This window comes from Mytilus galloprovincialis, chromosome 12, assembly GCF_965363235.1.
Source record: "Mytilus galloprovincialis chromosome 12, xbMytGall1.hap1.1, whole genome shotgun sequence".
In the NCBI taxonomy this organism is placed as follows: domain Eukaryota; kingdom Metazoa; phylum Mollusca; class Bivalvia; order Mytilida; family Mytilidae; genus Mytilus; species Mytilus galloprovincialis.
Window position 1 is genome coordinate 74,120,601 of NC_134849.1, and position 26,362 is coordinate 74,146,962.

General features: G+C 34.4%; 1 protein-coding gene and 1 long non-coding RNA gene across 2 annotated transcripts in view; one reads left to right on the forward strand and one right to left on the reverse strand.

Moving 5' to 3' along the window:
- The window catches only part of LOC143054827 (uncharacterized), a 96,180-nt gene that overhangs the window by 20,575 nt on the left and 49,243 nt on the right, over window positions 1-26,362 (forward strand). Inside the window, exons 5-6 of the mRNA XM_076227878.1 lie at window positions 5,822-6,052; window positions 23,326-23,865. Coding sequence (XP_076083993.1) covers window positions 5,822-6,052; window positions 23,326-23,865 — 771 coding nt within the window. The remainder of the gene's footprint in view (window positions 1-5,821; window positions 6,053-23,325; window positions 23,866-26,362) is intronic.
- On the reverse strand, window positions 1,747-3,732 carry LOC143053783 (uncharacterized). Its single transcript, XR_012971447.1, has 3 exons — window positions 3,504-3,732; window positions 2,797-3,024; window positions 1,747-1,902 (listed from the first exon to the last, which is right to left on the reverse strand). It is a non-coding gene; the product is annotated as an uncharacterized LOC143053783 (long non-coding RNA).

Here is a 26,362-nt window from a genome sequence, read left to right on the forward strand (position 1 = left end):
GGTCAAGTTCAATAATGGCGATTTTGACTTTTACCGTTCAGGAGTTATGGTTCTTGAAAGATTGAAAAATGGAGTTTCCAGTCGTGTCCGTGCATTTACGCATGAACTGTTCTACCAAAGCTTCCCAAATTTTGTTATGTTGTTACCGATGACGAAATGGAGGTCAAGTTTAATAATGATGATTTTGACTTTTACGGTCCAGGAGTTATGGTTCTTGAAAGATTGAAAAATGGAGTTTCCAGTCGTGTCCGTGCATTTACGCATGAACTGTTCTACCAAAGCTTCCCAAATTTTAATATATTGTTACTGATGACAAAATGGAGGTCAAGTTCAATAATGACGATTTTTGACTTTTACCGTTTAGGAGTTATGGTTCTTGAAAGATTGAAAAATGGTGTTTCCAGTCGTGTCCATGCATTTTCTCATAAACCATCAACCAAAGCTTTTGAAATTTTTATATGTTGTTACTGATGACAAAATAGAGGTCAAGTTGAATAATGACTATTTTGACTTTTACCGTTCAGGAGTTATGGTTCTTGAAAGATCGTAAAATGGTGTTTCCATTCACGTTGCATTTACTAATGAACCATTCAATCTAAGCTTTTCAAATTTTAATATGTTGATACTGACTACAAAATGGAGGTCAAATTTGATATTGACGATTTTCACTTTCAGCATTCATCAGTTATGGTTCTTGTGATATTGCTAGGACACAAGTAAATGTTAATAAATCTGGTTTGCTGTCGTTGTGACAGCCTCTTGTTTTAAGACCTGTTTTGTTAAAAACATTTGTAGTAAAATTCAGTAAGATACACAAACCATGAACAAATTTCCAGAACATCATCAATTTTTCATCGATTTTTTTTAAATAATAGAGTTGGTAATCTTATTATGAATGTGTCTTTTTCTTCATAAGCTACCCAATATAATGATTTATTGTGTATACTATCCAATTAATGGCAAGGTAGACAGTACATGATAGTTACATGAGCTTCACCACAGCTTTTATGTATGGTGCAACATTGTTATTGACGATTTACAAAACGGTTCTTTTATGCATTTATATCTATACATATGGGCAGGAATTGGTGTCAAAACCTGAATTTGGAAGGCAAATTAGATAAACCACTAAGAAAGGAACATGTGTACTAAGTGTCAAGTTATATAATGACAATAAACTCACCCGAAACTAAAACCACCAAAAACTATATCCTGATTTGTGAAAGATGGAAAAACGACCAAACATACAAAAAAAAGGGTAATAGATATATTCCCACATGGAGCATATGATGATAAAACAAATATTTGCATTGTTGAATCCACGTTATTAGTTTGGTTGTTCTTTAAACTGTTAAAAACTTAGTTGGATGCCAAATTTGAAGTATACCCGACTTCAAGTGAGTACAATACTTGGAGCCTCAATCGGTGACTAGTGGTGCCAAAAAAAAACCAACTTAATTCTTTCCATCATCTTCTTCATAAACTACCTTGACCTAACACATAAACCTGATCTTTGGTGAACTGACGGACAGATGCATAGATTCGAAAACATTATGCCATCTACTAAGGTAGTTGGCACCATAATAAGTTCTAAAACTTCCACATAATGTTTTTTTCTCTTTGGGTTAAGCCCAAAAACTAATGTTATAATCTAACAAATTTTCTACCAAATAAAATTGCCGCATTTCAAAATCTGAAATCAATGAAAAATAAATAATGTGATAAAACTTTATTAAGTTTTAAAAAAAAAACGGGATTTCAATCCCCTGGAATAAACCAAAACAGGGTGTCCAAAACAGTAATGTCAACAACGGACACGGTATATTCTTCCAGTGACCATACATCTTTCCACCTCTTGAATTACTGGACGGACACAAAGCCTGCATTTTCTTAATCAATGATCTGAAAATATAAAAGTAATCAAAACTTAAGTGCAAATTTTTTCAGTTACTTTCTGAGCTAAACAGTACACTAGCAACTTCTGCATGTGGAAAATATCTGCATTAAAAATGGAACAATGAATGTTATGTTTCCAGTACGGTTTTTAAGCCTGTTTGGACAATATTGATGTAGACTTATTAATTTCAAGAACTGTAAATCAACTTAACCCACATTTGAATAGTTATTTTGATGTTTACAGGGAAATACCATTCATGTAAGACTTTAACCGAAAACATAATGCCCTTCTACTAAAAAAGGCAGCAATACATTTTTTTTATTTAGCTTATCCCGTCCAAAATCTTGTTTTTTTTACTCTTTGTTTGCCATTATCAACATATATTATAGCATTTGTACACTTTTGAACAAGAATAGTAAAACCTTCCTACCTGTCTGTCTGAGTAAGGTGAGGGTCAAATATGTGGCAGTGTTTGTAATTGAACAAATTAAGATGAACTGGAAAACTTAAAGAATTTCATCTTGATTCTATAATATTATCACGAAAGGAGAAAAACAACACAAAACATACTGACAGTGTTTCCAATTGAACCAGTTGAGCAATGTTGTGGAAAGCATACATACATACATGTACCGCCATGCACAATGAAAACTTTTCAAAGAATAGGCAAACAGGAAGTTGGTATCTGAAAAGTGCTCACACATTACAATTCATTACTGTTAAGCTGGTGGCCAAGTATGAAGAAATTAATGTCATTTTGCAAACTCACATTGAAGTGAGTGATACCAATATTTGACCCACGTTGACAAACAGACAGACAAGGTGATTGCAATTTAGTCCCTTACTCTATTGAGCGGGAGTATAAAAATAATATTCAGGCTATAGATATATATACTTACAACTCTGACTTGTGAATCCCTTCTTTGTTAGGTGTTATTTTTATTTCTTTTCCTCTTGAGTGACTTGCTCTGATCTCTTGACACACTATCTTATTTTCTTATCGAAGATCACATGATTTCTGTCATCTGTAAAGACTCTTGATCCATCTCTGTCTTGTCTTCTGTGTCTAATGCCCATCTGTTGTCGTGGTTGTACATTCATCATCTCTTAAAGGTATCTTTTGGTGGCTGAAATTGAGTGTAAAACATGAATAAAAATCTGACGTGACATGATACGATTAATGGCAACTCCTAAGACTTATGTTATGTTGTTTATGTTGTTTACACTAAAAACTTCATGATTCTTAATAATAATAAAAAAAAAACAGTTGTGAAAGACAATTTGGACATAAAATTTCATGGAAATTAATTATTCCGCTTGATTTATAGAAACTTCACAGTATTTTAGACAAAAGACTTGACGTATGTGAACTCTTGTCATGTTGTTCCTGTTTTCATGAAATACAGTAACATCTTTGAATTTTAAAACTTTTTGTACTAAATAAATAGATAAAATAAATAACATCTTTGTTTTGTATATGTTTGTATGTAGGTCAACATGTCAATTCAAATATTTACAGACTGCGATACAGGATGCAATTAAAAAAGAACTCCTATGACATAATTTTTAACATGTAATTCACACTATTGAAAAATACAAAAAATACCTCAATTCTGTTGATACACATTTGTATTTATTACAATACTACAAGAGCCAGGTGAAATGGAATGCAAGTGTTCAGTCTGTTAACATTTCTCATGCAAACATGTAATGGAAGCGATGTAAATGGTTTCTTTAAAAATGCCTGAATATCAATGAAAAAAAGAAACCACCTATGTTGCTTCAAGTAACGCCATAAAATTAAATATAATATCACTATTTACGGATGCATTTTTAATGGGTTACAATTTTATATCTACAATTTAATAAATGAGAAACAAACATTCTATCAATTAATAGAAATTTTAGGCAATACTTTGATAGCAACAATATAGATACAAAAATCTTATTGGAATGTAAGTATGCTTTAAATCTGACAGTCAAAAAGTTAATTTTTTTAGCTCACCTGGCCCGAAGGGCCAAGTGAGCTTTTCTCATCACTTGGCGTCCGGCGTCCGTCGTCGTCCTTCGTCGTTAACTTTTACAAAAATCTTCTCCTCTGAAACTGCTGGGCCAAATTTAACCAAACATGGCCAAAATCATTATTAGGGTATCTAGTTTAAAAATTGTGTCCGGTGACCCGCCCAACCAACCAAGATGGCCGCCATGGCTAAAAATAGAACATAGGGTTAAAATGCAGTTTTTGGCTTATAACTCAAAAAACCAAAGCATTTAGAGCAAATCTGACATGGGGTAAAATTGTTTATCAGGTCAAAATCTATCTGCCCTGAAATTGTCAGATGAATCGGACAACCCGTTGTTGGGTTGCTGCCCCTGAATTGGTAATTTTGAGAAAATTTTGATGTTTTTGGTTATTATCTTGAATATTATTATAGATAGAGATAAACTGTAAACAGCAAAAATGTTCAGCAAAGTAAGATCTACAAATAAGTCAACATGACCAAAATGGTCTGTTGACCCCTTTAGAAGTTATTGCCCTTTATAGTCAATTTTTAACCATTTTTCGTAAATCTTAATTATCTTTTACAAAAATCTTCTCCTCTGAAACTATTGGACCAAATTAAACCAAACTTGGCCACAATCATCATTCGGGTATGTAGTTTAAAAATTGTGTCCGGTGATCCGGCCAACCAACCAAGATGGCCGCCATGGCTAAAAATAGAACATAGGGGTAAAATGCAGTTTTTGGCTTATCACTCAAAAACCGAAGCATTTAGAGCAAATCTGACTGTAGTAAAATTGTTTATCAGGTCAAGATCTATCTGCCCTGAAATTTTCAGATGAATCGGACAACTCTTTGATAGGTTGCTGCCCCTGAATTGGTAATTTTAAGGAAATTTTGCTGTTTTTGGTTATTATCTTGAATATTATTATAGATAGAGATAAACTGTAAACAGCAAAAATGTTCAGCTAAGTAAGATCTACAAATAAGTCATCATGACCAAAATGGTCTGTTGACCCCTTTAGGAGTTATTGCCCTTTAAAGTCAATTTTTAACCATTTTTCGTAAATCTTAGTTATCTTTTACAAAAATCTTCTCCTCTGAAACTACTGGATTAAATTAAACCAAACTTGGCCACAATCATCATTGGGGTATCTAGTTTAAAAATTCTGTCCGGTGATCCAGCCAACCAACCAAGATGCCCGCCATGGCTAAAAATAGAAGATAGGGGTAAAATGCAGTTTTTGGCTTATCACTCAAAAACCAAAGCATTTAGAGCAAATCTGACATGTGGTAAAATTGTTTATCAGGTCAAGATCTATCTGCAACAACAAAAGAAAGAGAGTTTTTCACGACCTCAGCTGGCTATACAACCCTTGCACTGGTGGCAAAGTGGGGGGGTTACGCAACAACAAAACTACTTCACAACTTTCTCATTACTTTGCATTTCTTGTTAGATAAATTTTACAAAAATTCTCCCCTGAAACAACTGTCGAATTTAAACAAACTTGGTTTAAATCACCACTAGGATATCCAGGGACCACTGTGTATGATGACCCTGCCTGCCCACATGGCTGAAATAAAACATAGGTTTCAAATGCACTTTTTAGTATTATATCTCTGAAACTAAACGACAGTACAACAGTTGCATTTATCATGCAACAATTGTAAATAAAAATATCAGGTGAGCGACACAGGGTCCTTGGACCCTCTAGTTTAGGTTCATCAAAACTGTCAGAAAATTTGAGTTATTTCCCTTAAGCTAGCAACTGTTTAACTTAAATGTGGGATGGAAATAAGAATATCCATAATTTCTGAAGAATAAAACTTTTTAGTCACTATTTATAAGGTGAAAGCAGAGATTTCTTGAGACATCATCAGAAATACATCAATAATTGACCATTTGGAAAAAATATTTTCAGATTCCGTCCGATCTGCCATGTTGGACAAGTTGCTTGGCAGTGGAAGCTATGAATCATTTGACATGCGCTGCATGGTTACCGGCCAGTTCGCCGTTGGAAAATCAAGTCTGGTCAAGCTTTTAGTTGGGGATAATGTTCCAAAAGGGAGACAACCCACTGATGGCATTTCGCTCATAGAAGGTCGCTGTGGCCTTGATATTGAGACCAGAAGTTGGATCATGATTGATCCAGGTAAGAATACACAAATACATACATCTATTTATACCTGAGGAAGTTTCAGTGTTTGCCTAATGACAATGAGGGAGTGGGGTTTGTGGTCACGAAGGTTCTGTCATTTTGTATATTTATTGTCAGTCTAACAGGGTTTGAATCAATTGACAGTATAAAATTTCGTTTTTTATACCGGTATATATTTTGGTAGGTAAATATTTAGAAAATAAATTTACACCTGGCATACCTGGCAGATAATGAAAAAGGCATTAACAATTGAATATCAAATCATTTGACATACTATAGTTCTTCTTATAGTGATGGATTTTTGTTTAGCATCTTGAAGCCCTACTTACTAGAGCGCTTTACAGGGATTTCTTTTTGTCTAAATTTATTGAATTATTCATTTTAGAGAAAGAGGTTGCCTTTTTAGCAACTTAATTTAATAGAAAATTATTTGACTATTAAAATTGATTATGTTTTTTTTATTTTTGACAAATGTTAAAAGGTGAATAGTGATAGGTTAATAACGAGGGGCTTTATTTAATAAGTAGGTAATTTAGTCTGGGACTATTATACTATCGGACTTGAAATTGATCGATCTGTGGAGATTTCATTGTGCCGATAGTGGAGTATTGATTTTTTGTTTTGATTGACAGCTTATCGTGTCACGTGGTTAATCAGCCTTCGGTACATGTGAACAATAAATTATGGCGAACAAGTCAGAATATCAAATACCTTTAAAATTAGTGGATTTGAAATAAAAAATATATATAATTAGATGCAAACAATGAAAAAATATGTCATTGAATAATAAAATTATTTTAACAGATGAAATACATTTACTTGAAACAAGGATTTGTATAGAAATCCTTGCTTGAAATAAATGTTTTTACACGGGGATAAACTAATGCTGATCAAAACTGGGACTATTTTCTAAGTTCTTCTTTATTCTAACTTAATCGTCGAAGTAGTTTTGAAAGATAAATATTTTTCTTATTGTTTACGAAAAATTATTAATAAGTAGTCAATATATTAGTGTTGAAAATAAAACAAATATAGTCGAAATGCCGGCACTTTACTTGACCGCTATGAGTTGAAGGCAGAGACATGTATATATGTCTCTGGTCGAAGATTAACAAATCATAATTAATCCTAATAAGAACGATAAGTGTGCAATAAAATAAATGTTGGCAATTTCAGTTCATTATTAATTCCTATAACAAAAGTTATCTGGGTCTATAGCCACATTGTTGTGAACTTTTCTTATTAACTTCGTGTTTACACCTAATTTTCAATATGACAGCAACAACAAAAAAGCCGCTGTGAACGGGCCTACTTTTTGTAGTTCTGATTGTGGAACCTATTTTACATATTTTTACGAAGTCATTATGCCAATGCCACCTGAAGACCATTATTTAAAAAAAGAAAACAGATTTTAATAAAATTATTGCACATATAAAAAGCAGTAGGCAATTTTATAGGAACAGTATAATTTATTTGAGTTCTGCATATGGTTTCCAGTTGTAACGAGACAGAGATTAATATTCCACTTTTCACTTTAAAAAGTGACAATACAAATAGGCCAATCCAACCTACAACCTATAAATATGATTTTACAACAAACTGAACTCGTGTAACTCAATCAACTGTATTAAGAAATTTTATGAATCTCATTTTTTGCACATTGTCCCCACACTATTATCATCCTGAAAAATTCAACCTTTAAATGTCATTTTTAGCTCACCTGGCCCGAAGGGCCAAGTGAGCTTTTCCCATCACTTGGCGTCCGGCGTCGTCCGGCGTTAACTTTTACAAAAATCTTCTCCTCTGAAACTACTGGGCCAAATTTAACCAAACTTGGCCACAACAATCATTGGGGTATCTAGTTTAAAAAATGTATCCAGTGACCCGATCAACCAACCAAGATGGCCGCCACAGCTAAAAATAGAACATGGGGGTAAAATGCAGTTTTTGGCTTATAACTCAAAAACCAAAGCATTTAGAGCAAATCTGACATGGGGTTAAATTGTACATCAGGTCAAGATCTATCTGTCCTGAAATTTTCAGATGAATCGGACAACCTGTTGTTGGGTTGCTGCCCCTGAATTGGTAATTTTAAGGAAATTTTGCTGTTTTTAGCTCACCTGGCCCGAAGGGCCAAGTGAGCTATTCCCATCACTTGGTGTCCGTCGTCGTTAACTTTTACAAAAATCTTCTCCTCTGAAACTACTGGGCCAAATCAAACCAAACTTGGCCACAATTATCATTGGGGTATCTAGTTTAAAAAATGTGTGGCGTGACCCGGTCAACCAACCAAGATGGCCGCCACGCTAAAAATAGAACATAGGGGTAAAATGCAGTTTTTGGCTTATAACTCAAAAACCAAAGCATTTAGAGCAAATCTGACAGGGGTAAAATTGTTTATCAGGTCAAGATCTATCTGCCCTGAAATTTTCAGATGAATCGGTCAATCGGTTGTTGGGTTGCTGCCCCTGAATTGGTAATTTTGAGGAAATTTTGCTGTTTTTGGTTATTATCTTGAATATTATTATAGATAGAGATAAATTGTAAACAGCAATAATGTTCAGCAAAGTAAGATCTACAAATAAGTCAACATGACCAAAATGGTCAGTTGACCCTTTTAAGAGTTATTGCCCTTTATAGTCAATTTTTAACCATTTTTCGTAAATTAAAGTAATCTTTTACAAAAATCTTCTCCTCTGAAACTACTGGGCCAAATTAATCCAAACTTGGCCACAATCATCTTTGGGGTATCTAGTTTAAAAAATGTGTGGCGTGACCCGGTCAACCAACCAAGATGGCCGCCACGGCTAAAAATAGAACATAGGGGTAAAATGCAGTTTTTGGCTTATAACTCAAAAACCAAAGCATTTTGAGGAAATCTGACATCGGATAAAAATGTTTATTAGGTCAAGATCTATCTGCCCTGAAATTTTCAGATGAATCGGTCAATCGGTTGTTGGATTGCTGTCCCTGAATTGGTAATTTTGAGGAAATTTTGCTGTTTTTGGTTATTATCTTGAATATTATTATAGATAGAGATAAACTGTAAACAGCAATAATGTTCAGCAAAGTAAGATCTACAAATAAGTCAACATGACCAAAATGGTCAGTTGACCCGTTTAAGAGTTATTGCCCTTTATAGTCAATTTTTAACCATTTTTCGTAAATTAAAGTAATCTTTTACAAAAATCTTCTCCTCTGAAACTACTGGGCCAAATTAATCCAAACTTGGCCACAATCATCTTTGGGGTATCTAGTTTAAAAAATGTGTGGCGTGACCCGGTCAACCAACCAAGATGGCCGCCACGGCTAAAAATAGAACATAGGGGTAAAATGCAGTTTTTGGCTTATAACTCAAAAACCAAAGCATTTTTAGGAAATCTGACAGGGGTTAAAATGTTTATCAGGTCAAGATCTATCTGCCCTGAAATTTTCAGATGAATCGGTCAATCGGTTGTTGGATTGCTGTCCCTGAATTGGTAATTTTGAGGAAATTTTGCTGTTTTTGGTTATTATCTTGAATATTATTATAGATAGAGATAAACTGTAAACAGCAATAATGTTCAGCAAAGTAAGATCTACAAATAAGTCAACATGACCAAAATGGTCAGTTGACCCGTTTAAGAGTTATTGCCCTTTATAGTCAATTTTTAACCATTTTTCGTAAATTAAAGTAATCTTTTACAAAAATCTTCTCCTCTGAAACTACTGGGCCAAATTAATCCAAACTTGGCCACAATCATCTTTGGGGTATCTAGTTTAAAAAATGTGTGGCGTGACCCGGTCAACCAACCAAGATGGCCGCCACGGCTAAAAATAGAACATAGGGGTAAAATGCAGTTTTTAGCTTATAACTCAAAAACCAAAGCATTTAGAGCAAATCTGACACTGGGTTAAATTGTACATTAGGTCAAGATCTATCTGCCCTGAAATTTTCAGATGAATCGGTCAATCGGTTGTTGGATTGCTGCCCCTGAATTGGTAATTTTGAGGAAATTTTGCTGTTTTTGGTTATTATCTTGAATATTATTATAGATAGAGATAAACTGTAAACAGCAATAATGTTCAGCAAAGTAAGATCTACAAATAAGTCAACATGACCAAAATGGTCAGTTGACCCGTTTAAGAGTTATTGCCCTTTATAGTCAATTTTTAACCATTTTTCGTAAATTAAAGTAATCTTTTACAAAAATCTTCTCCTCTGAAACTACTGGGCCAAATTAATCCAAACTTGGCCACAATCATCTTTGGGGTATCTAGTTTAAAAAATGTGTGGCGTGACCCGGTCAACCAACCAAAATGGCCGCCACGGCTAAAAATAGAACATAGGGGTAAAATGCAGTTTTTAGCTTATAACTCAAAAACCAAAGCATTTTGAGGAAATCTGACATCGGATAAAAATGTTTATTAGGTCAAGATCTATCTGCCCTGAAATTTTCAGATGAATCGGTCAATCGGTTGTTGGATTGCTGCCCCTGAATTGGTAATTTTGAGGAAATTTTGCTGTTTTTGGTTATTATCTTGAATATTATTATAGATAGAGATAAACTGTAAACAGCAATAATGTTCAGCAAAGTAAGATCTACAAATAAGTCAACATGACCAAAATGGTCAGTTGACCCGTTTAAGAGTTATTGCCCTTTATAGTCAATTTTTAACCATTTTTCGTAAATTAAAGTAATCTTTTACAAAAATCTTCTCCTCTGAAACTACTGGGCCAAATTAATCCAAACTTGGCCACAATCATCTTTGGGGTATCTAGTTTAAAAAATGTGTGGCGTGACCCGGTCAACCAACCAAAATGGTCGCCACGGCTAAAAATAGAACATGGGGGTAAAATGCAGTTTTTGGCTTATAACTCAAAAACCAAAGCATTTAGAGCAAATCTGACACTGGGTTAAATTGTACATCAGGTCAAGATCTATCTGTCCTGAAATTTTCAGATGAATCGGACAACCTGTTGTTGGGTTGCTGCCCCTGAATTGGTAATTTTAAGGAAATTTTGCTGTTTTTGGTTATTATCTTGAATATTATTATAGATAGAGATAAACTGTAAACAGCAATAATATTCAGCAAAGTAAGATTTACAAATAAGTCAACATGACCTAAATGGTCAGTTGACCCCTTTAGGAGTAATTGCCCTTAATAGTCAATTTTTAACCATTTTTCGTAAATCTTAGTAATCTTTTACAAAAATCTTCTCCTCTGAAACTACTGGGCCAAATTTAACCAAACTTGGCCACAATCATCATTGGGGTATCTAGTTTAAAAAATGTGTCCGGTGACCCGGTCAACCAACCAAGATGGCCGCCACAGCTAAAAATAGAACATGGGGGTAAAATGCAGTTTTTGGCTTATAACTCAAAAACCAAAGCATTTAGAGCAAATCTGACATGGGGTTAAATTGTACATCAGGTCAAGATCTATCTGTCCTGAAATTTTCAGATGAATCGTACAACCTGTTGTTGGGTTGCTGCCCCTGAATTGGTAATTTTAAGGAAATTTTGCTGTTTTTAGCTCACCTGGCCCGAAGGGCCAAGTGAGCTTTTCTCATCACTTGGCGTCCGGCGTCCGGCGTCCGGCGTCGTCGTCGTCCGTCGTCGTCCGTCGTCCGTCGTCGTTAACTTTTACAAAAATCTTCTCCTCTGAAACTACTAGGCCAAATCAAACCAAACTTGGCCACAATCATCATTGGGGTATCTAGTTTAAAAAATGTGTGGCGTGACCCGGTCAACCAACCAAGATGGCCGCCACGGCTAAAAATAGAACATAGGGGTAAAATGCAGTTTTTGGCTTATAACTCAAAAACCAAAGCATTTAGAGCAAATCTGACATGGGGTAAAAATGTTTATCAGGTCAAGATCTATCTGCCCTGAAATTTTCAGATGAATCGGTCAATCGGTTGTTGGGTTGCTGCCCCTGAATTGGTAATTTTGAGGAAATTTTGCTGTTTTTGGTTATTATCTTGAATATTATTATAGATAGAGATAAATTGTAAACAGCAATAATGTTCAGCAAAGTAAGATCTACAAATAAGTCAACATGACCAAAATGGTCAGTTGACCCGTTTAGGAGTTATTGCCCTTTATAGTCAATTTTTAACCATTTTTCGTTAATTAAAGTAATCTTTTACAAAAATCTTCTCCTCTGAAACTACTGGGCCAAATTAATCCAAACTTGGCCACAATCATCTTTGGGGTATCTAGTTTAAAAAATGTGTGGCTTGACCTGGTCAACCAACCAAGATGGCCGCCACGGCTAAAAATAGAACAAAGGGGTAAAATGCAGTTTTTGGCTTATAACTCAAAAACCAAAGCATTTTGAGGAAATCTGACATGGGATAAAAATGTTTATCAGGTCAAGATCTATCTGCCCTGAAATTTTCAGATGAATCGGTCAATCGGTTGTTGGGTTGCTGCCCCTGAATTGGTAATTTTGAGGAAATTTTGCTGTTTTTGGTTATTATCTTGAATATTATTATAGATAGAGATAAATTGTAAACAGCAATAATGTTCAGCAAAGTAAGATCTACAAATAAGTCAACATGACCAAAATGGTCAGTTGACCCGTTTAGGAGTTATGGCCCTTTATAGTCAATTTTTAACCATTTTTCGTAAATTAAAGTAATCCTTTACAAAAATCTTCTCCTCTGCAACTACTGGGCCAAATTAATCCAAACTTGGCCACAATCATCTTTGGGGTATCTAGTTTAAAAAATGTGTGGCGTGACCTGGTCAACCAACCAAGATGGCCGCCACCGCTAAAAATAGAACATAGGGGTAAAATGCAGTTTTTGGCTTATAACTCAAAAACCAAAGCATTTTTAGGAAATCTGACAGGGGTAAAAATGTTTATCAGGTCAAGATCTATCTGCCCTGAAATTTTCAGATGAATCGGTCAATCGGTTGTTGGGTTGCTGCCCCTGAATTGGTAATTTTGAGGAAATTTTGCTGTTTTTGGTTATTATCTTGAATATTATTATAGATAGAGATAAATTGTAAACAGCAATAATGTTCAGCAAAGTAAGATCTACAAATAAGTCAACATGACCAAAATGGTCAGTGTACCCGTTTAGGAGTTATTGCCCTTTATAGTCAATTTTTAACCATTTTTCGTAAATTAAAGTAATCCTTTACAAAAATCTTCTCCTCTGCAACTACTGGGCCAAATTAATCCAAACTTGGCCACAATCATCTTTGGGGTATCTAGTTTAAAAAATGTGTGGCGTGACCTGGTCAACCAACCAAGATGGCCGCCACCGCTAAAAATAGAACATAGGGGTAAAATGCAGTTTTTGGCTTATAACTCAAAAACCAAAGCATTTTTAGGAAATCTGACAGGGGTAAAAATGTTTATCAGGTCAAGATCTATCTGCCCTGAAATTTTCAGATGAATCGGTCAATCGGTTGTTGGGTTGCTGCCCCTGAATTGGTAATTTTGAGGAAATTTTGCTGTTTTTGGTTATTATCTTGAATATTATTATAGATAGAGATAAATTGTAAACAGCAATAATGTTCAGCAAAGTAAGATCTACAAATAAGTCAACATGACCAAAATGGTCAGTGTACCCGTTTAGGAGTTATTGCCCTTTATAGTCAATTTTTAACCATTTTTCGTAAATTAAAGTAATCCTTTACAAAAATCTTCTCCTCTGCAACTACTGGGCCAAATTAATCCAAACTTGGCCACAATCATCTTTGGGGTATCTAGTTTAAAAAATGTGTGGCGTGACCTGGTCAACCAACCAAGATGGCCGCCACCGCTAAAAATAGAACATAGGTGTAAAATGCAGTTTTTGGCTTATAACTCAAAAACCAAAGCATTTTGAGGAAATCTGACATGGGATAAAAATGTTTATCAGGTCAAGATCTATCTGCCCTGAAATTTTCAGATGAATCGGTCAATCGGTTGTTGGGTTGCTGCCCCTGAATTGGTAATTTTAAGAAAATTTGGTGTTTTTGGTTATTATCTTGAATATTATTATAGATAGAGATAAATTGTAAACAGCAATAATGTTCAGCAAAGTAAGATCTACAAATAAGTCAACATGACCAAAATGGTCAGTTGACCCCTTTAGGAGTTATTGCCCTTTATAGTCAATTTTTAACCATTTTTCGTAAATTAAAGTAATCCTTTACAAAAATCTTCTCCTCTGCAACTACTGGGCCAAATTAATCCAAACTTGGCCACAATCATCTTTGGGGTATCTAGTTTAAAAAATGTGTGGCGTGACCTGGTCAACCAACCAAGATGGCCGCCACCGCTAAAAATAGAACATAGGGGTAAAATGCAGTTTTTGGCTTATAACTCAAAAACCAAAGCATTTTGAGGAAATCTGACAGGGATAAAAATGTTTATCAGGTCAAGATCTATCTGCCCTGAAATTTTCAGATGAATCGGTGAATCAGTTGTTGGGTTGCTGCCCCTGAATTGGTAATTTTGAGGAAATTTTGCTGTTTTTGGTTATTATCTTGAATATTATTATAGATAGAGATAAACTGTAAACAGCAATAATGTTCAGCAAAGTAAGATCTACAAATAAGTCAACATGACCAAAATGGTCAGTTGACCCCTTTAGGAGTTATTGCCCTTTATAGTCAATCTTTAACCATTTTTCATAAATCTAAGTAATCTTTTACAAAATCTCCACTGAAACTACTAGGCCACAATCATCTTTGGGGTATCTAGTTTGAAAAATGTGTCCGATGACCTGGCCATTCAACCAAGATGGCCGCCACGGCTAAAAATAGAACATAGGGGTAAAATGCAGTTTTTGGCTTATGACTATGAAACCAAAGCATCTAGAGCAAATCTGACAAGAAGTTAAATTGTTAATCAAGTCAATATCTATCAGCCCTGAATTTTTCAGATGAATTGGACAACTGGTTGTTGGGTTGCTGCCCTCCAATTGGTAATTTTTAAAGAAATTTTGCCGTTTTTGGTTATCTTGAATACTATTATAGATAGCGATAAACTGTAAACAGCAATAATGTTCAGCAAAGTAAGATCTACAAATAAGTCAACATGACCTAAATGGTCAATTGACCCCTTAAGGAGTTATTGCCCTTTATAGTCAATTTTTAACAATTTTCATTAATTTGGTAAATTTATGTAAATTTTTACCAAATATAGTTCTCTGTTACTAATGGGCAAAGTTCATTATAGATATAATTGTAAGAAGCAAAATCGTTCAGTAAAGTAAGAACTTCAAACACATCACCATCACCAAAATACAATTTTGTCATGAATCCATTTGTGTCCTTTGTTTAATATGCACATAGACCAAGGTGAGCGACACAGGCTCTTTAGAGCCTCTAGTTGGTTATTATCTTGAATATTATTATAGATACAGATAAACTGTAAACAGCAATAATGTTCAGCAAAGTAAGATTTACAAATAAGTCAACATGACCTAAATGGTCAGTTGACCCCTTTAGGAGTTATTGCCCTTAATAGTCAATTTTTAACCATTTTTCGTAAATCTTAGTAATCTTTTACAAAAATCTTCTCCTCTGAAACTACTGGGCCAAATTTAACCAAACTTGGCCACAATCATCATTGGGGTATTTAGTTTAAGAAATGTGTCCGGTGACTCATCTAACCAACCAAGATGGCCGCCACAGCTAAAAATAGAACATAGGGGTAAAATGCAGTTTTTGGCTTATAACTCAAAAACCAAAGCATTTAGAGCAAATCTGACACTGGGTTAAATTGTACATGAGGTCAAGATCTATCTGTCCTGAAATTTTCAGATCTAGATGAATCGGACAACCTGTTGTTGGGTTGCTGCCCCTGAATTGGTAATTTTAAGGAAATTTTGCTGTTTTTGGTTATTATCTTGAATATTATTATAGATAGAGATAAACTGTAACAGCAATAATGTTCAGCAAAGTAAGATTTACAAATAAGTCAACATGACCTAAATGGTCAGTTGACCCCTTTAGGAGTTATTGCCCTTAATAGTCAATTTTTAACCATTTTTCATAAATCTTAGTAATCTTTTACAAAAATCTTCTCCTCTGAAACTACTGGGCAAAATTTAACCAAACTTGGCCACAATCATCATTGGGGTATCAGGGATGATTCCACTATATAGTTTAGGGCCGCTTAGCGGCCCTTAAATCTGCCAGCGGCCCCAAAAAAATGTTAGTGAATATAAATTCCCAATTCAGGAAAATAAAATAAAAATCAGTATTTCCGAAAAAGTTTCAGTCACCTATTACCGCAACTATAATTTTCGTCAAAACGTAGTAAAATCCGGATAAGAATGCTGACTATGATCGTGTTTTATTAACAACGATTTAATTATGTCAACGTGAGGTAAACAATTTTAGCAACCGGATTCAATTGAATAAAATTTTATGGGAGTATTTGAATTCGCAAAAGTAGATCGCTTAGCAGGTTGATCAAAACATGCTTTTTGTCAAAATTGGTGTCAAAGCAGACCTCGGCAAAGAAAAAATTCAAATTTTGATATATCATTGATGAATAAATTTTAATGGGCGCCGATCTTATAAAAGCAGATCGCCCAGCAGAGCCATTTATGTAACTTGCTTAAATCCTGTTTTGTAAAAGAAATTATTTTATATTTTACTCTATTTCCTCAAAAGACAAAAGTTTGAGCGTTTTTGAAAATAATGTTGACGATGGACCATTCATGAAATGAGCCCCCCCCCCCCTGAAATACGATGTCATCATTATGGAACTGTTTCAAAAGATATAAAAATGATCCAAATAATTTTAAAGTTCACTGGTGCCTGGTGCAATTGCTTTAAATATAAGTATATAACCTTTTGTAATTGCTTTTCTGAATTCGACAATTGGCCAGTTCAATTTGAAATCCATTTGAATCAAGGTAAGCTTATAAAGATGATCTGTTGAAAAAATATCGAATGGATGATTTTTTTCAGTGGTTAATATGGCAAGCCGTTTTGTTATTTAATCTAACTTCAAGATATCTCATAAACTTTATAAGATATCTTATATAATAGTTCATTAGATATCTTATATAGTTTGTAAGATATCTTATATAGTTTGTAAGATATCTTATATAGTTTGTAAGATATCTTATATAGTTTGTAAGATATCTTATATAGTTTGTAAGATATCTTATAAAGTTTATAAGATATCTTACATGCATATGTTATAAAATTTATGAGATATCTTTTATAGTTTATAAGATATCTCATATAGTTTTCTTTATCAGAAATCTTATAAATTGTATAAGATATCTTATAAACTATATAAAAGATATGTTATATAAAGTATATTTATAAGATATCTTATATAAGATATCTTATAATCGATATTAGATATCTTCTTTATTATATAAGATATCTATTTATATAAGATTTAAAAAAAAAAAGATTATTTAAGATATATCTTATTTCTCTAATTCTTCGTCAATTTATCCCTTTCTGCACCCATTGTATAAAAAAAATTTAATCAATATGTGGTTCGTTTGATCTCAGTACTTCATTGGTTAAAATCTGATTATGACATCGAATGTTCTTGCTTTCCTCTGAATTTCCTATTGTGACGGCATGAAAAAAGGCGACCATGTCTGATGACGTCACATAGAAAGAACACATCTTTTTGGAGATCATTTGAAAAGAAGGAATAAGTGTGCCTGCATAATGTTAGAAAATCATTAGAGAAACAGATTCCACCACCAAATCTCGTGTAATACGATATTTATCTACTCGAGACAGTTAAATTTTAAATATTTAAAATGCTCGGGCAAGGCTTGCATTTTAAATTTGAAAATTTAACTGTCTCGAGTGGATAAATATAGTATTACACTCGATGAAGTGGTAGAATCTATATATATTATATAAGATATATTATTAGAGACATTGATAGAAATTATAAGATAATTCATATAATATATCTTATATAATTTTCTTAAGATGATATCCAATAAACTATATAAGATATCTTGTATAAAAAATATTTATAAGATATTTCATATACTTTATGAGATATCTTATAAACTTTAGAAGATATCTTATAAAGTATATAAGATATCTAAGTATAAAGTATATAAGATATCTAAGTATAAAGTATATAAGATATCTTATAAAGTTTTTAAACTTTATAAGATATCTTATTTAATATATAAAATATCTGATATAATATATAAGATAGCTTTAAAAAAATAAATTATATAAGATATCTCATATATTAAATGAGATATCTTATAAAAATCTAATATGTTATATAAGATATCTTATATATTATGAGATAATTTGAGATAATTTGAAATTCGAATAAATAGCTAAACTGCTTAAGTGCCATAGGTTTATGTTAGCTGGTATATATGCCTTGTTTACCAAAGTTAAGATGATAGTGCATCATGTGCAATGGTATTCATGGTATTCATGTATTACAACTTCCCTGGTCTGAATCCAATAACTTCTTCAAGCAGTGTTCAGGTGAAACTTAATATACATTTTCCGTTTTTACAGGTCAGGAAAATGATATTATTTCGTTTTAGATTGTATGCATAAAAAATTCCCAATTGGGATAAAAATTCCCAATTTGATGTTCAAGGGACCCATTTGAAAACACCTGGAATCATCCCTGGGTATTTAGTTTAAAAAATGTGTCCGGTGACCCGGTCAACCAACCAAGATGGCCGCCACAGCTAAAAATAGAACATAGGGGTAAAATGCAGTTTTTGGCTTATAACTCAAAAACCAAAGCATTTAGAGCAAATCTGACATGAAGTTAAATTATTTATCAGGTCAAAATCTATCTGCCCTGAAATTTTCAGATGAATCGGACAACCCGTTGTTGGGAGCTGCCCCTGAACTGTTAATTTTAAGGAAATTTTGCTGATTTTGGTTATTATCTTGAATATTATTATAGATAGAGATAAACTGTAAAAAACAATACATGTTGGCAAAGTAAGATCTCCAAATAGGTCAACATGACCAAAATTGTCAGTTGACCCCTTTAGGAGTTATTGCCCTTTATAGTCATGTTTTAACCATTTTTTCATAAATCTTAGTAATCTTTTACAAAAATCTTCTCCTCTGAAACTACTGGGCCAAGTAAATTATAGATAGAGATAATTGTAAGCAGCTAGAATGTTCAATAAATTAAGATGTACAAACACATCACCATCACCAAAACACAATTTTGTCATGAATCCATCTGCGTCCTTTGTTTAATTTTCACATAGTCCAAGGTGAGCGACACAGGCTCTTTAGAGCCTCTAGTTTACACTTAAGGTGGGATTTGGTAATTAATAACAACTGTCAAAGATCGAGATATATTTTATCATTATCATGATTATAGTAATCATGTTTACATCAGGGATTATCATTCGAATAACTATAAAAACAAAAAACAAACTACCGCAATTAAAACTAAAAGACCACGGCGCGCTGTCACTGTCAAAATCATATGGCGTATTGATAAATTGTGCTGGTAAAGTCTCGTTCTTACGACGTGATGTTGAGTATTATTACACTCGTTGGTGTAACAGTTTCCAGTCCCCTTAGTATAATAGTCTCAGATTTAGTGTAAGTCCTATTATGTGGGTCATGGTGTTACCGTTTCCAGTCCCCTTAGTATAATAGTCTCAGATAAAGTGTCAGTCTTATTATGTGGGTCATGGTGTAACAGTTTCCAGTCCCCTTAGTATAATAGTCCCAGATTTAGTGTCAGTCTTATTATGTGGGTCATGGTGTAACGGTTTCCAGTCCCCTTAGTATAATAGTGTCAGATTTAGTGTCAGTCTTATTATGTGGGTCATGGTGTAACGGTTTCCAGTCCCCTTAGTATAATAGTCCCAGATTTCGTGTCAGTCTTATTATGTGGGTCATGGTGTAACAGTTTCCAGTCCCCTTAGTATAATAGTCTCAGATTTAGTGTCAGTCTTATTATGTGGGTCATGGTGTAACGGTTTCCAGTCCCCTTAGTATAATAATGTCAGATTTAGTGTCAGTCTTATCATGTGGGTTATGGTGTAACGGTTTCCAGTCTCCTAACATTCCTAAGTATAATAGTCCCAGATTTGGTGTCAGTCTTATTATGTTGGTCATGGTGTAACGGTTTCCAGTCCCCTTAGTATAATAGTCTCAGATTAAGTGTAAGTCTTATTATGTGGGTCATGGTATAACGGTTTCCAGTCCCCTTAGTATAATAGTCTCAGATTAAGTGTCAGTCTTATTATGTGGGTCATGGTGTAACGGTTTCCAGTCCCCTTAGTATAATAGTCTCAGATTTAGTGTCAGTCTTATTATGTGGGTCATGGTGTAACGGTTTCCAGTCCCCTTAGTATAATAGTCTCAGATTAAGTGTCAGTCTTATTATGTGGGTCATGGTGTAACGGTTTCCAGTCCCCTTAGTATAATAGTCTCAGATTTAGTGTCAGTCTTATTATGTGGGTCATGGTGTAACAGTTTCCAGTCCCCTTAGTATAATAGTCCCAGATTTAGTGTCAGTCTTATTATGTGGGTCATGGTGTAACGGTTTCCAGTCCCCTTAGTATAATAGTGTCAGATTTAATGTCAGTCTTATTATGTGGGTCATGGTGTAACGGTTTCCAGTCCCCTTAGTATAATAGATTCAGATTTAGTGTCAGTCTTATCATGTGGGTCATGGTGTAATGGTTTCCAGTCCCCTTAGTATAATAGTCCCAGATTTGGTGTCAGTCTTATTATGTGGGTCATGGTGTAACAGTTTCCAGTCCCCTTAGTATAATAGTCTCAGATTTAATGTCAGTCTTATTATGTGGGTCATGGTGTAACAGTTTCCAGTCCCCTTAGTATAAAAGTCCCAGATTTAGTGTCAGTCTTATTATGTGGGTTATGGTGTAACGGTTTCCAGTTTCCTTAGTATAATAGTGTCAGATTTAGTGTCAGTCTTATCATGTGGGTCATGGTGTAACAGTTTCCAGTCCCCTTAGTATAAAAGTCCCAGATTTAGTGTCAGTCTTATTATGTGGGTTATGGTGTAACGGTTTCCAGTTTCCTTAGTATAATAGTGTCAGATTTAGTGTCAGTCTTATTATGTGGGTCATGGTGTAACGTTTTCCAGTCCCCTTAGTATAATAATGTCGGATTTAGTGTCAGTCTTATCATGTGGGTCATTGTGTAATGGTTTCCAGTCCCCTTAGTATAATAATGTCGGATTTAGTGTCAGTCTTATTATGTGGGTTATGGTGTAACGGTTTCCAGTTTCCTTAGTATAATAGTGTCAGATTTAGTGTCAGTCTTATTATGTGGGTCATGGTGTAACGTTTTCCAGTCCCCTTAGTATAATAATGTCGGATTTAGTGTCAGTCTTATCATGTGGGTCATTGTGTAATGGTTTCCAGTCCCCTTAGTATAATAGTCCCAGATTTGGTGTCAGTCTTATTATGTGGGTCATGGTGTAACGGTTTCCAGTCCTCTTAATATAATAGTCCCAGATTTGGTGTCAGTCTTATTATGTGGGTCATGGTGTAACAGTTTCCAGTCCCCTTAGTATAATAGTCTCAGATTTAGTGTTTGTCTTATGTGGGCCATGGTGTAACTGTTTCCAGTCCCCTTAGTATAATTGTTCCAGATTTAGTGTCAGTCTTATTATGTGGGTCATGGTGTAACGGTTTCCAGTCCCCTTAGTATAATAGTCTCAGATTTGGTGTCAGTCTCATTATGTGGGTCATGGTGTAACGGTTTCCAGTCCCCTTAGTATAATAGTCTCAGATTTAGTGTCAGTCTTATTATGTGGGTCATGGTGTAACGGTTTCCAGTCCCCTTAGTATAATAGTCTCAGATTAAGTGTCAGTCTTATTATGTGGGTCATGGTGTAACGGTTTCCAGTCCCCTTAGTATAATAGTCTCAGATTAAGTGTCAGTCTTATTATGTGGGTCATGGTGTAACGGTTTCCAGTCCCCTTAGTATAATAGTCTCAGATTTAGTGTCAGTCTTATTATGTGGGTCATGGTGTAACGGTTTCCAGTCCCCTTAGTATAATAGTCTCAGATTTAGTGTCAGTCTTATTATGTGGGTCATGGTGTAACAGTTTCCAGTCCCCTTAGTATAATAGTCCCAGATTTATTGTCAGTCTTATTATGTGGGTCATGGTGTAACGGTTTCCAGTCCCCTTAGTATAATAGTCTCAGATTTAGTGTCAGTCTTATTATGTGGGTCATGGTGTAACAGTTTCCAGTCCCCTTAGTATAATAGTCTCAGATTTAGTGTCAGTCTTATTATGTGGGTCATGGTGTAACGGTTTCCAGTCCCCTTAGTATATATAATAGTCTCAGATTTAATGTCAGTCTTATTATGTGGGTCATGGTGTAACAGTTTCCAGTCCCCTTAGTATAATAGTGTCAGATTTAGTGTCAGTCTTATCATGTGGGTCATGGTGTAACGGTTTCCAGTCCTCTTAATATAATAGTCCCAGATTTGGTGTCAGTCTTATTATGTGGGTCATGGTGTAACAGTTTCCAGTCCCCTTAGTATAATAGTCTCAGATTTAGTGTCAGTCTTATTATGTGGGTCATGGTGTAACGGTTTCCAGTCCCCTTAGTATAATAGTGTCAGATTTAGTGTCAGTCTTATTATGTGGGTCATGGTGTAACGGTTTCCAGTCCCCTTAGTATAATAGTCTCAGATTTAGTGTCAGTCTTATTATGTGGGTCATGGTGTAACGGTTTCCAGTCCCATTAGTATAATAGTCTCAGATTTAGTGTCAGTCTTATTATGTGGGTCATGGTGTGACGGTTTCCAGTCCCCTTAGTATAATAGTCTCAGATTTAGTGTCAGTCTTATTATGTGGGTCATGGTGTAACGGTTTCCAATCCCCTTAGTATAATAGTCTCAGATTTAGTGTCAGTCTTATTATGTGGGTCATGGTGTAACGGTTTCCAGTCCCGTTAGTATAATAGTCCAAAATTTAGTGTCAGTCTTATTATGTGGGTCATGTTAGTTGTTATTTCTAAAAGAAAAGGTGTACAAACAAAATGCAAGCAGCATTTTTTGTTCCAACGTGATGTCAAATATTGACTATACTTACGTAGACTAAGTCATCCCTGTATTGATTCTACGTGTTATTAAAGTTAAATCTGAATTGTTTACTGTTTTAATATATCAATAAGGAGAGGAGGTATGATTGCAAATAAGACAACTATCCACCAAATTTACAATAAAGTGGATGTCGGTATTAATTCAGCTATTCACACCAAAGTTTATCTATTTTGCATATATACATTTATACATGTTATATATATAATAGATAACATCAGTTATTTGGTTTTTTTTTTATGCAGCAACTTATAATGCCTTGGATGTTGTTTATAATAAAGTATTAATGACCTCTGAAGAAGAAGATGAAAATAAACAAACAAAAACACCAAAAAAACCTGAATCGGATGCAAAACCTGTTGATAGTCCAAATAAAGAAGATACTCATTCTCTGAAGTCAGTAGCTACCAAGTCAACAGATTTCCCTGTGAACCTCTCGAGTGAACCCTCTACACAGCCACAAACAGCCAAATCTTTGTCACAACAGATGTCCTCTGATGAGTCTAAAAGACAGCAAATGAAGAAGAAAATGACCACTAAAATGACCGAAAAGGAAATAAGAAAGAGAATGGAGAAAGTCCTCAAAAGTGGGAAATATAAAATGAAAGTTGGCAGACTTATCTTCTGGGACTTTGGTGGACAGTATGTCTATTATACAACACACCAGACATTCATGACTTTCAGAGCATTGTTTCTGGTAGTTTTTGACGGAAGTAAAAGATTGAATGAAGAAGTCACTGATGTTCTGTGTTTTCCAGGACAGCACATGACACCAACCCCAGCAGGTAATTTATGTTAATTAAAATTATGAAATCTATATGTTTAACTTGTGTCTTGTTTGTCCATAATTATAATAAACTCATTATCTATACCAGGATGATTTCTAGCTCACCTGGTCGAAAGGCCAAGTGAGCTTTTCTCATCATTTGGCGTCCGGCGTCTGTCGTCGTCGTCCTGCGTTAACTTTTACAAAAATCTTCTCCTCTGAAACTACTGGGCCAAATTTAACCAAACTTGGCCATAATCATCATTGGGTATCTAGTTTAAAAAATGTATCCGGTGACCCGGCCAACCAACCAAGATGGCCGCCATGGCTAAAAATAGAAACTAGGGGTAAACTGCAGTTTTTGGCTTATAACTCAAAAACCAAAGCATTTAGAGCAAATCTGACGAGGTAAAATTGTTCATCAGGTCAAAATCTATCTACCCTGAAATTTTCAGATGAATCAGACATTCCGTTGTTGGGTTGCTGCCCCTGAAATGGTAATTTTAAGGAAATTTTGCTGTTTTTGGTTATTATCTTGAATATTATTATAGATAGAGATAAACTGTAAACAGCAATAATGTTCAGCAAAGTAAGATTTACAAATAAGTAAACATGACCAAAATGGTCAGTTGACCACTTTAGGAGTTATTGCCCTTTATAGTCAATTTTTAACCATTTTTCGTAAATCTTAGTAATCTTTTAGAAAAATCTTCTCCTCTGAAACTACTGGGCCAAATTTAACCACACTTGGCCATAATCATCATTGGGGTATCTTGTTTAAAAAATGTGTCCGGTGATCCGGCCAACCAACCAAGATGGCCACCATGGCTAAAAATAGAACATAGGGATAAAATGCAGTTTTTGGCTTATAACTCAAAAACCTAAGCATTTAGAGCTATCTGACAGGGATAAAATTGTTCATCAGGTCAAGATCTATCTGCCCTGAAATTTGCAGATGAATTGGACATTCCGTTGTTGGGTTGCTGGCCCTGAAATGGTAATTTTAAGGAAATTTTGCTGTTTTTGGTTATTATCTTGAATATTATTATAGATAGAGATAAACTGTAAACAGCAATATTAATGTACAGCAAAGTAAGAACTAAAAATAGGTCAGTATGACCAAAATAGTCAATTGACCCCTAAGGAGTTATTGCCCTTCATAGTCAATTTTTAACAATTTTCTTAAAATTTGAAGATTTTCAATAACATTTTCCACAGAAAGTACTGTTGTAGAGAGAGATAATTGTAAGCAGCAAGAATGTTTAGTAAAGTAAGATCTACAAACACATCACCATCACCATCACCAAAACACAATTTTGTCATGAATCCATCTGTGTCCATTGTTTAATATTCACATAGACCAATGTGAGCGACACAGGCTCTTTAGATCCTCTAGACGCGCGTTTCGTCTACATAAGAAGACTCATTAAATTGCTTTAAAATAACATTACATTCTTGGGCAGACTATTTTTTTCATGTTTTTACTTTTTATGGTGATGTGTTTTCAGATTGATCATTTGACAACTTCCTGTTTACCGAACACTTGTATGATTTAACACATGATAGCCAAGTTGAAAATTTTCATCACATTTTTTTCAGGAACTACAATACAAGGATTTCTGAAATTTGGTTTCAGGATTTATATAAGTCAGCTATACCGTGTGATGCGTTTTCAGATTCATCACTCGACAACTTCCTGTTTACCTAACACTTGCATATTTTTACACTATTAATATTATCCACTTGCGGCAGGGGTATCATCAGTGAGCAGTTAGGTCCGAGACCACAATTATCTTCCCTTGATTTTCGTTGTTCATGAATATAGTCCCTAGTGTTAACAGTGGGTTACTTGCCATTAATTTTTATACCCCTTCCAAATTTATTTCTCCATGTTTAATGCCTCAAATTGTAAGTAGGGGGGTGAAATTACACTGTAAAAAAATTTGGGTCCAGAATTTTACAGGAAAGTAGTGATTTGGTCCAGCTGAAAAAGGTTAAAATTTGGACTTCGGAAGCTGTCAAAAGATTTCAAGACAACCTAAACACAAAATTGTTCTTATTTTGAGTTAGAGCCGATGAAGTTTTCTATAATTTTGATATAATTTGTCCCAAAAGTAGAACAACAAACTGTAAAAATTTCATTGAGAAAACCCAGGTGGGATTTTTTTAATTTTTATTTATGTTCTAAAAGAAATGCACTACGAATTAATTGTGGTCTCGGACCTAAGAGGTGAAGTCTGTAAATATAGAATCTGTACTTTGGCAACTTCCCTAAATGATTTGGTGGTGTCAATTTGTCAAATAGCATGAAACTAAAGTCTTTAAACTTTAATTTTATAGAATTTCTGCAAAAATGACCAACTTTGGCATTTTATGGTCAAAATAGGCATTTTAAGGCTTTTTCAATATTGATGCATACATGGCATCCTGACTTTCTATCTGACAGGTTTTCATGTGTCAATACTTGTGTTTCTATGCCTTTATCTAGTTCTTTTACTTGTTTATGAACTCAGAAT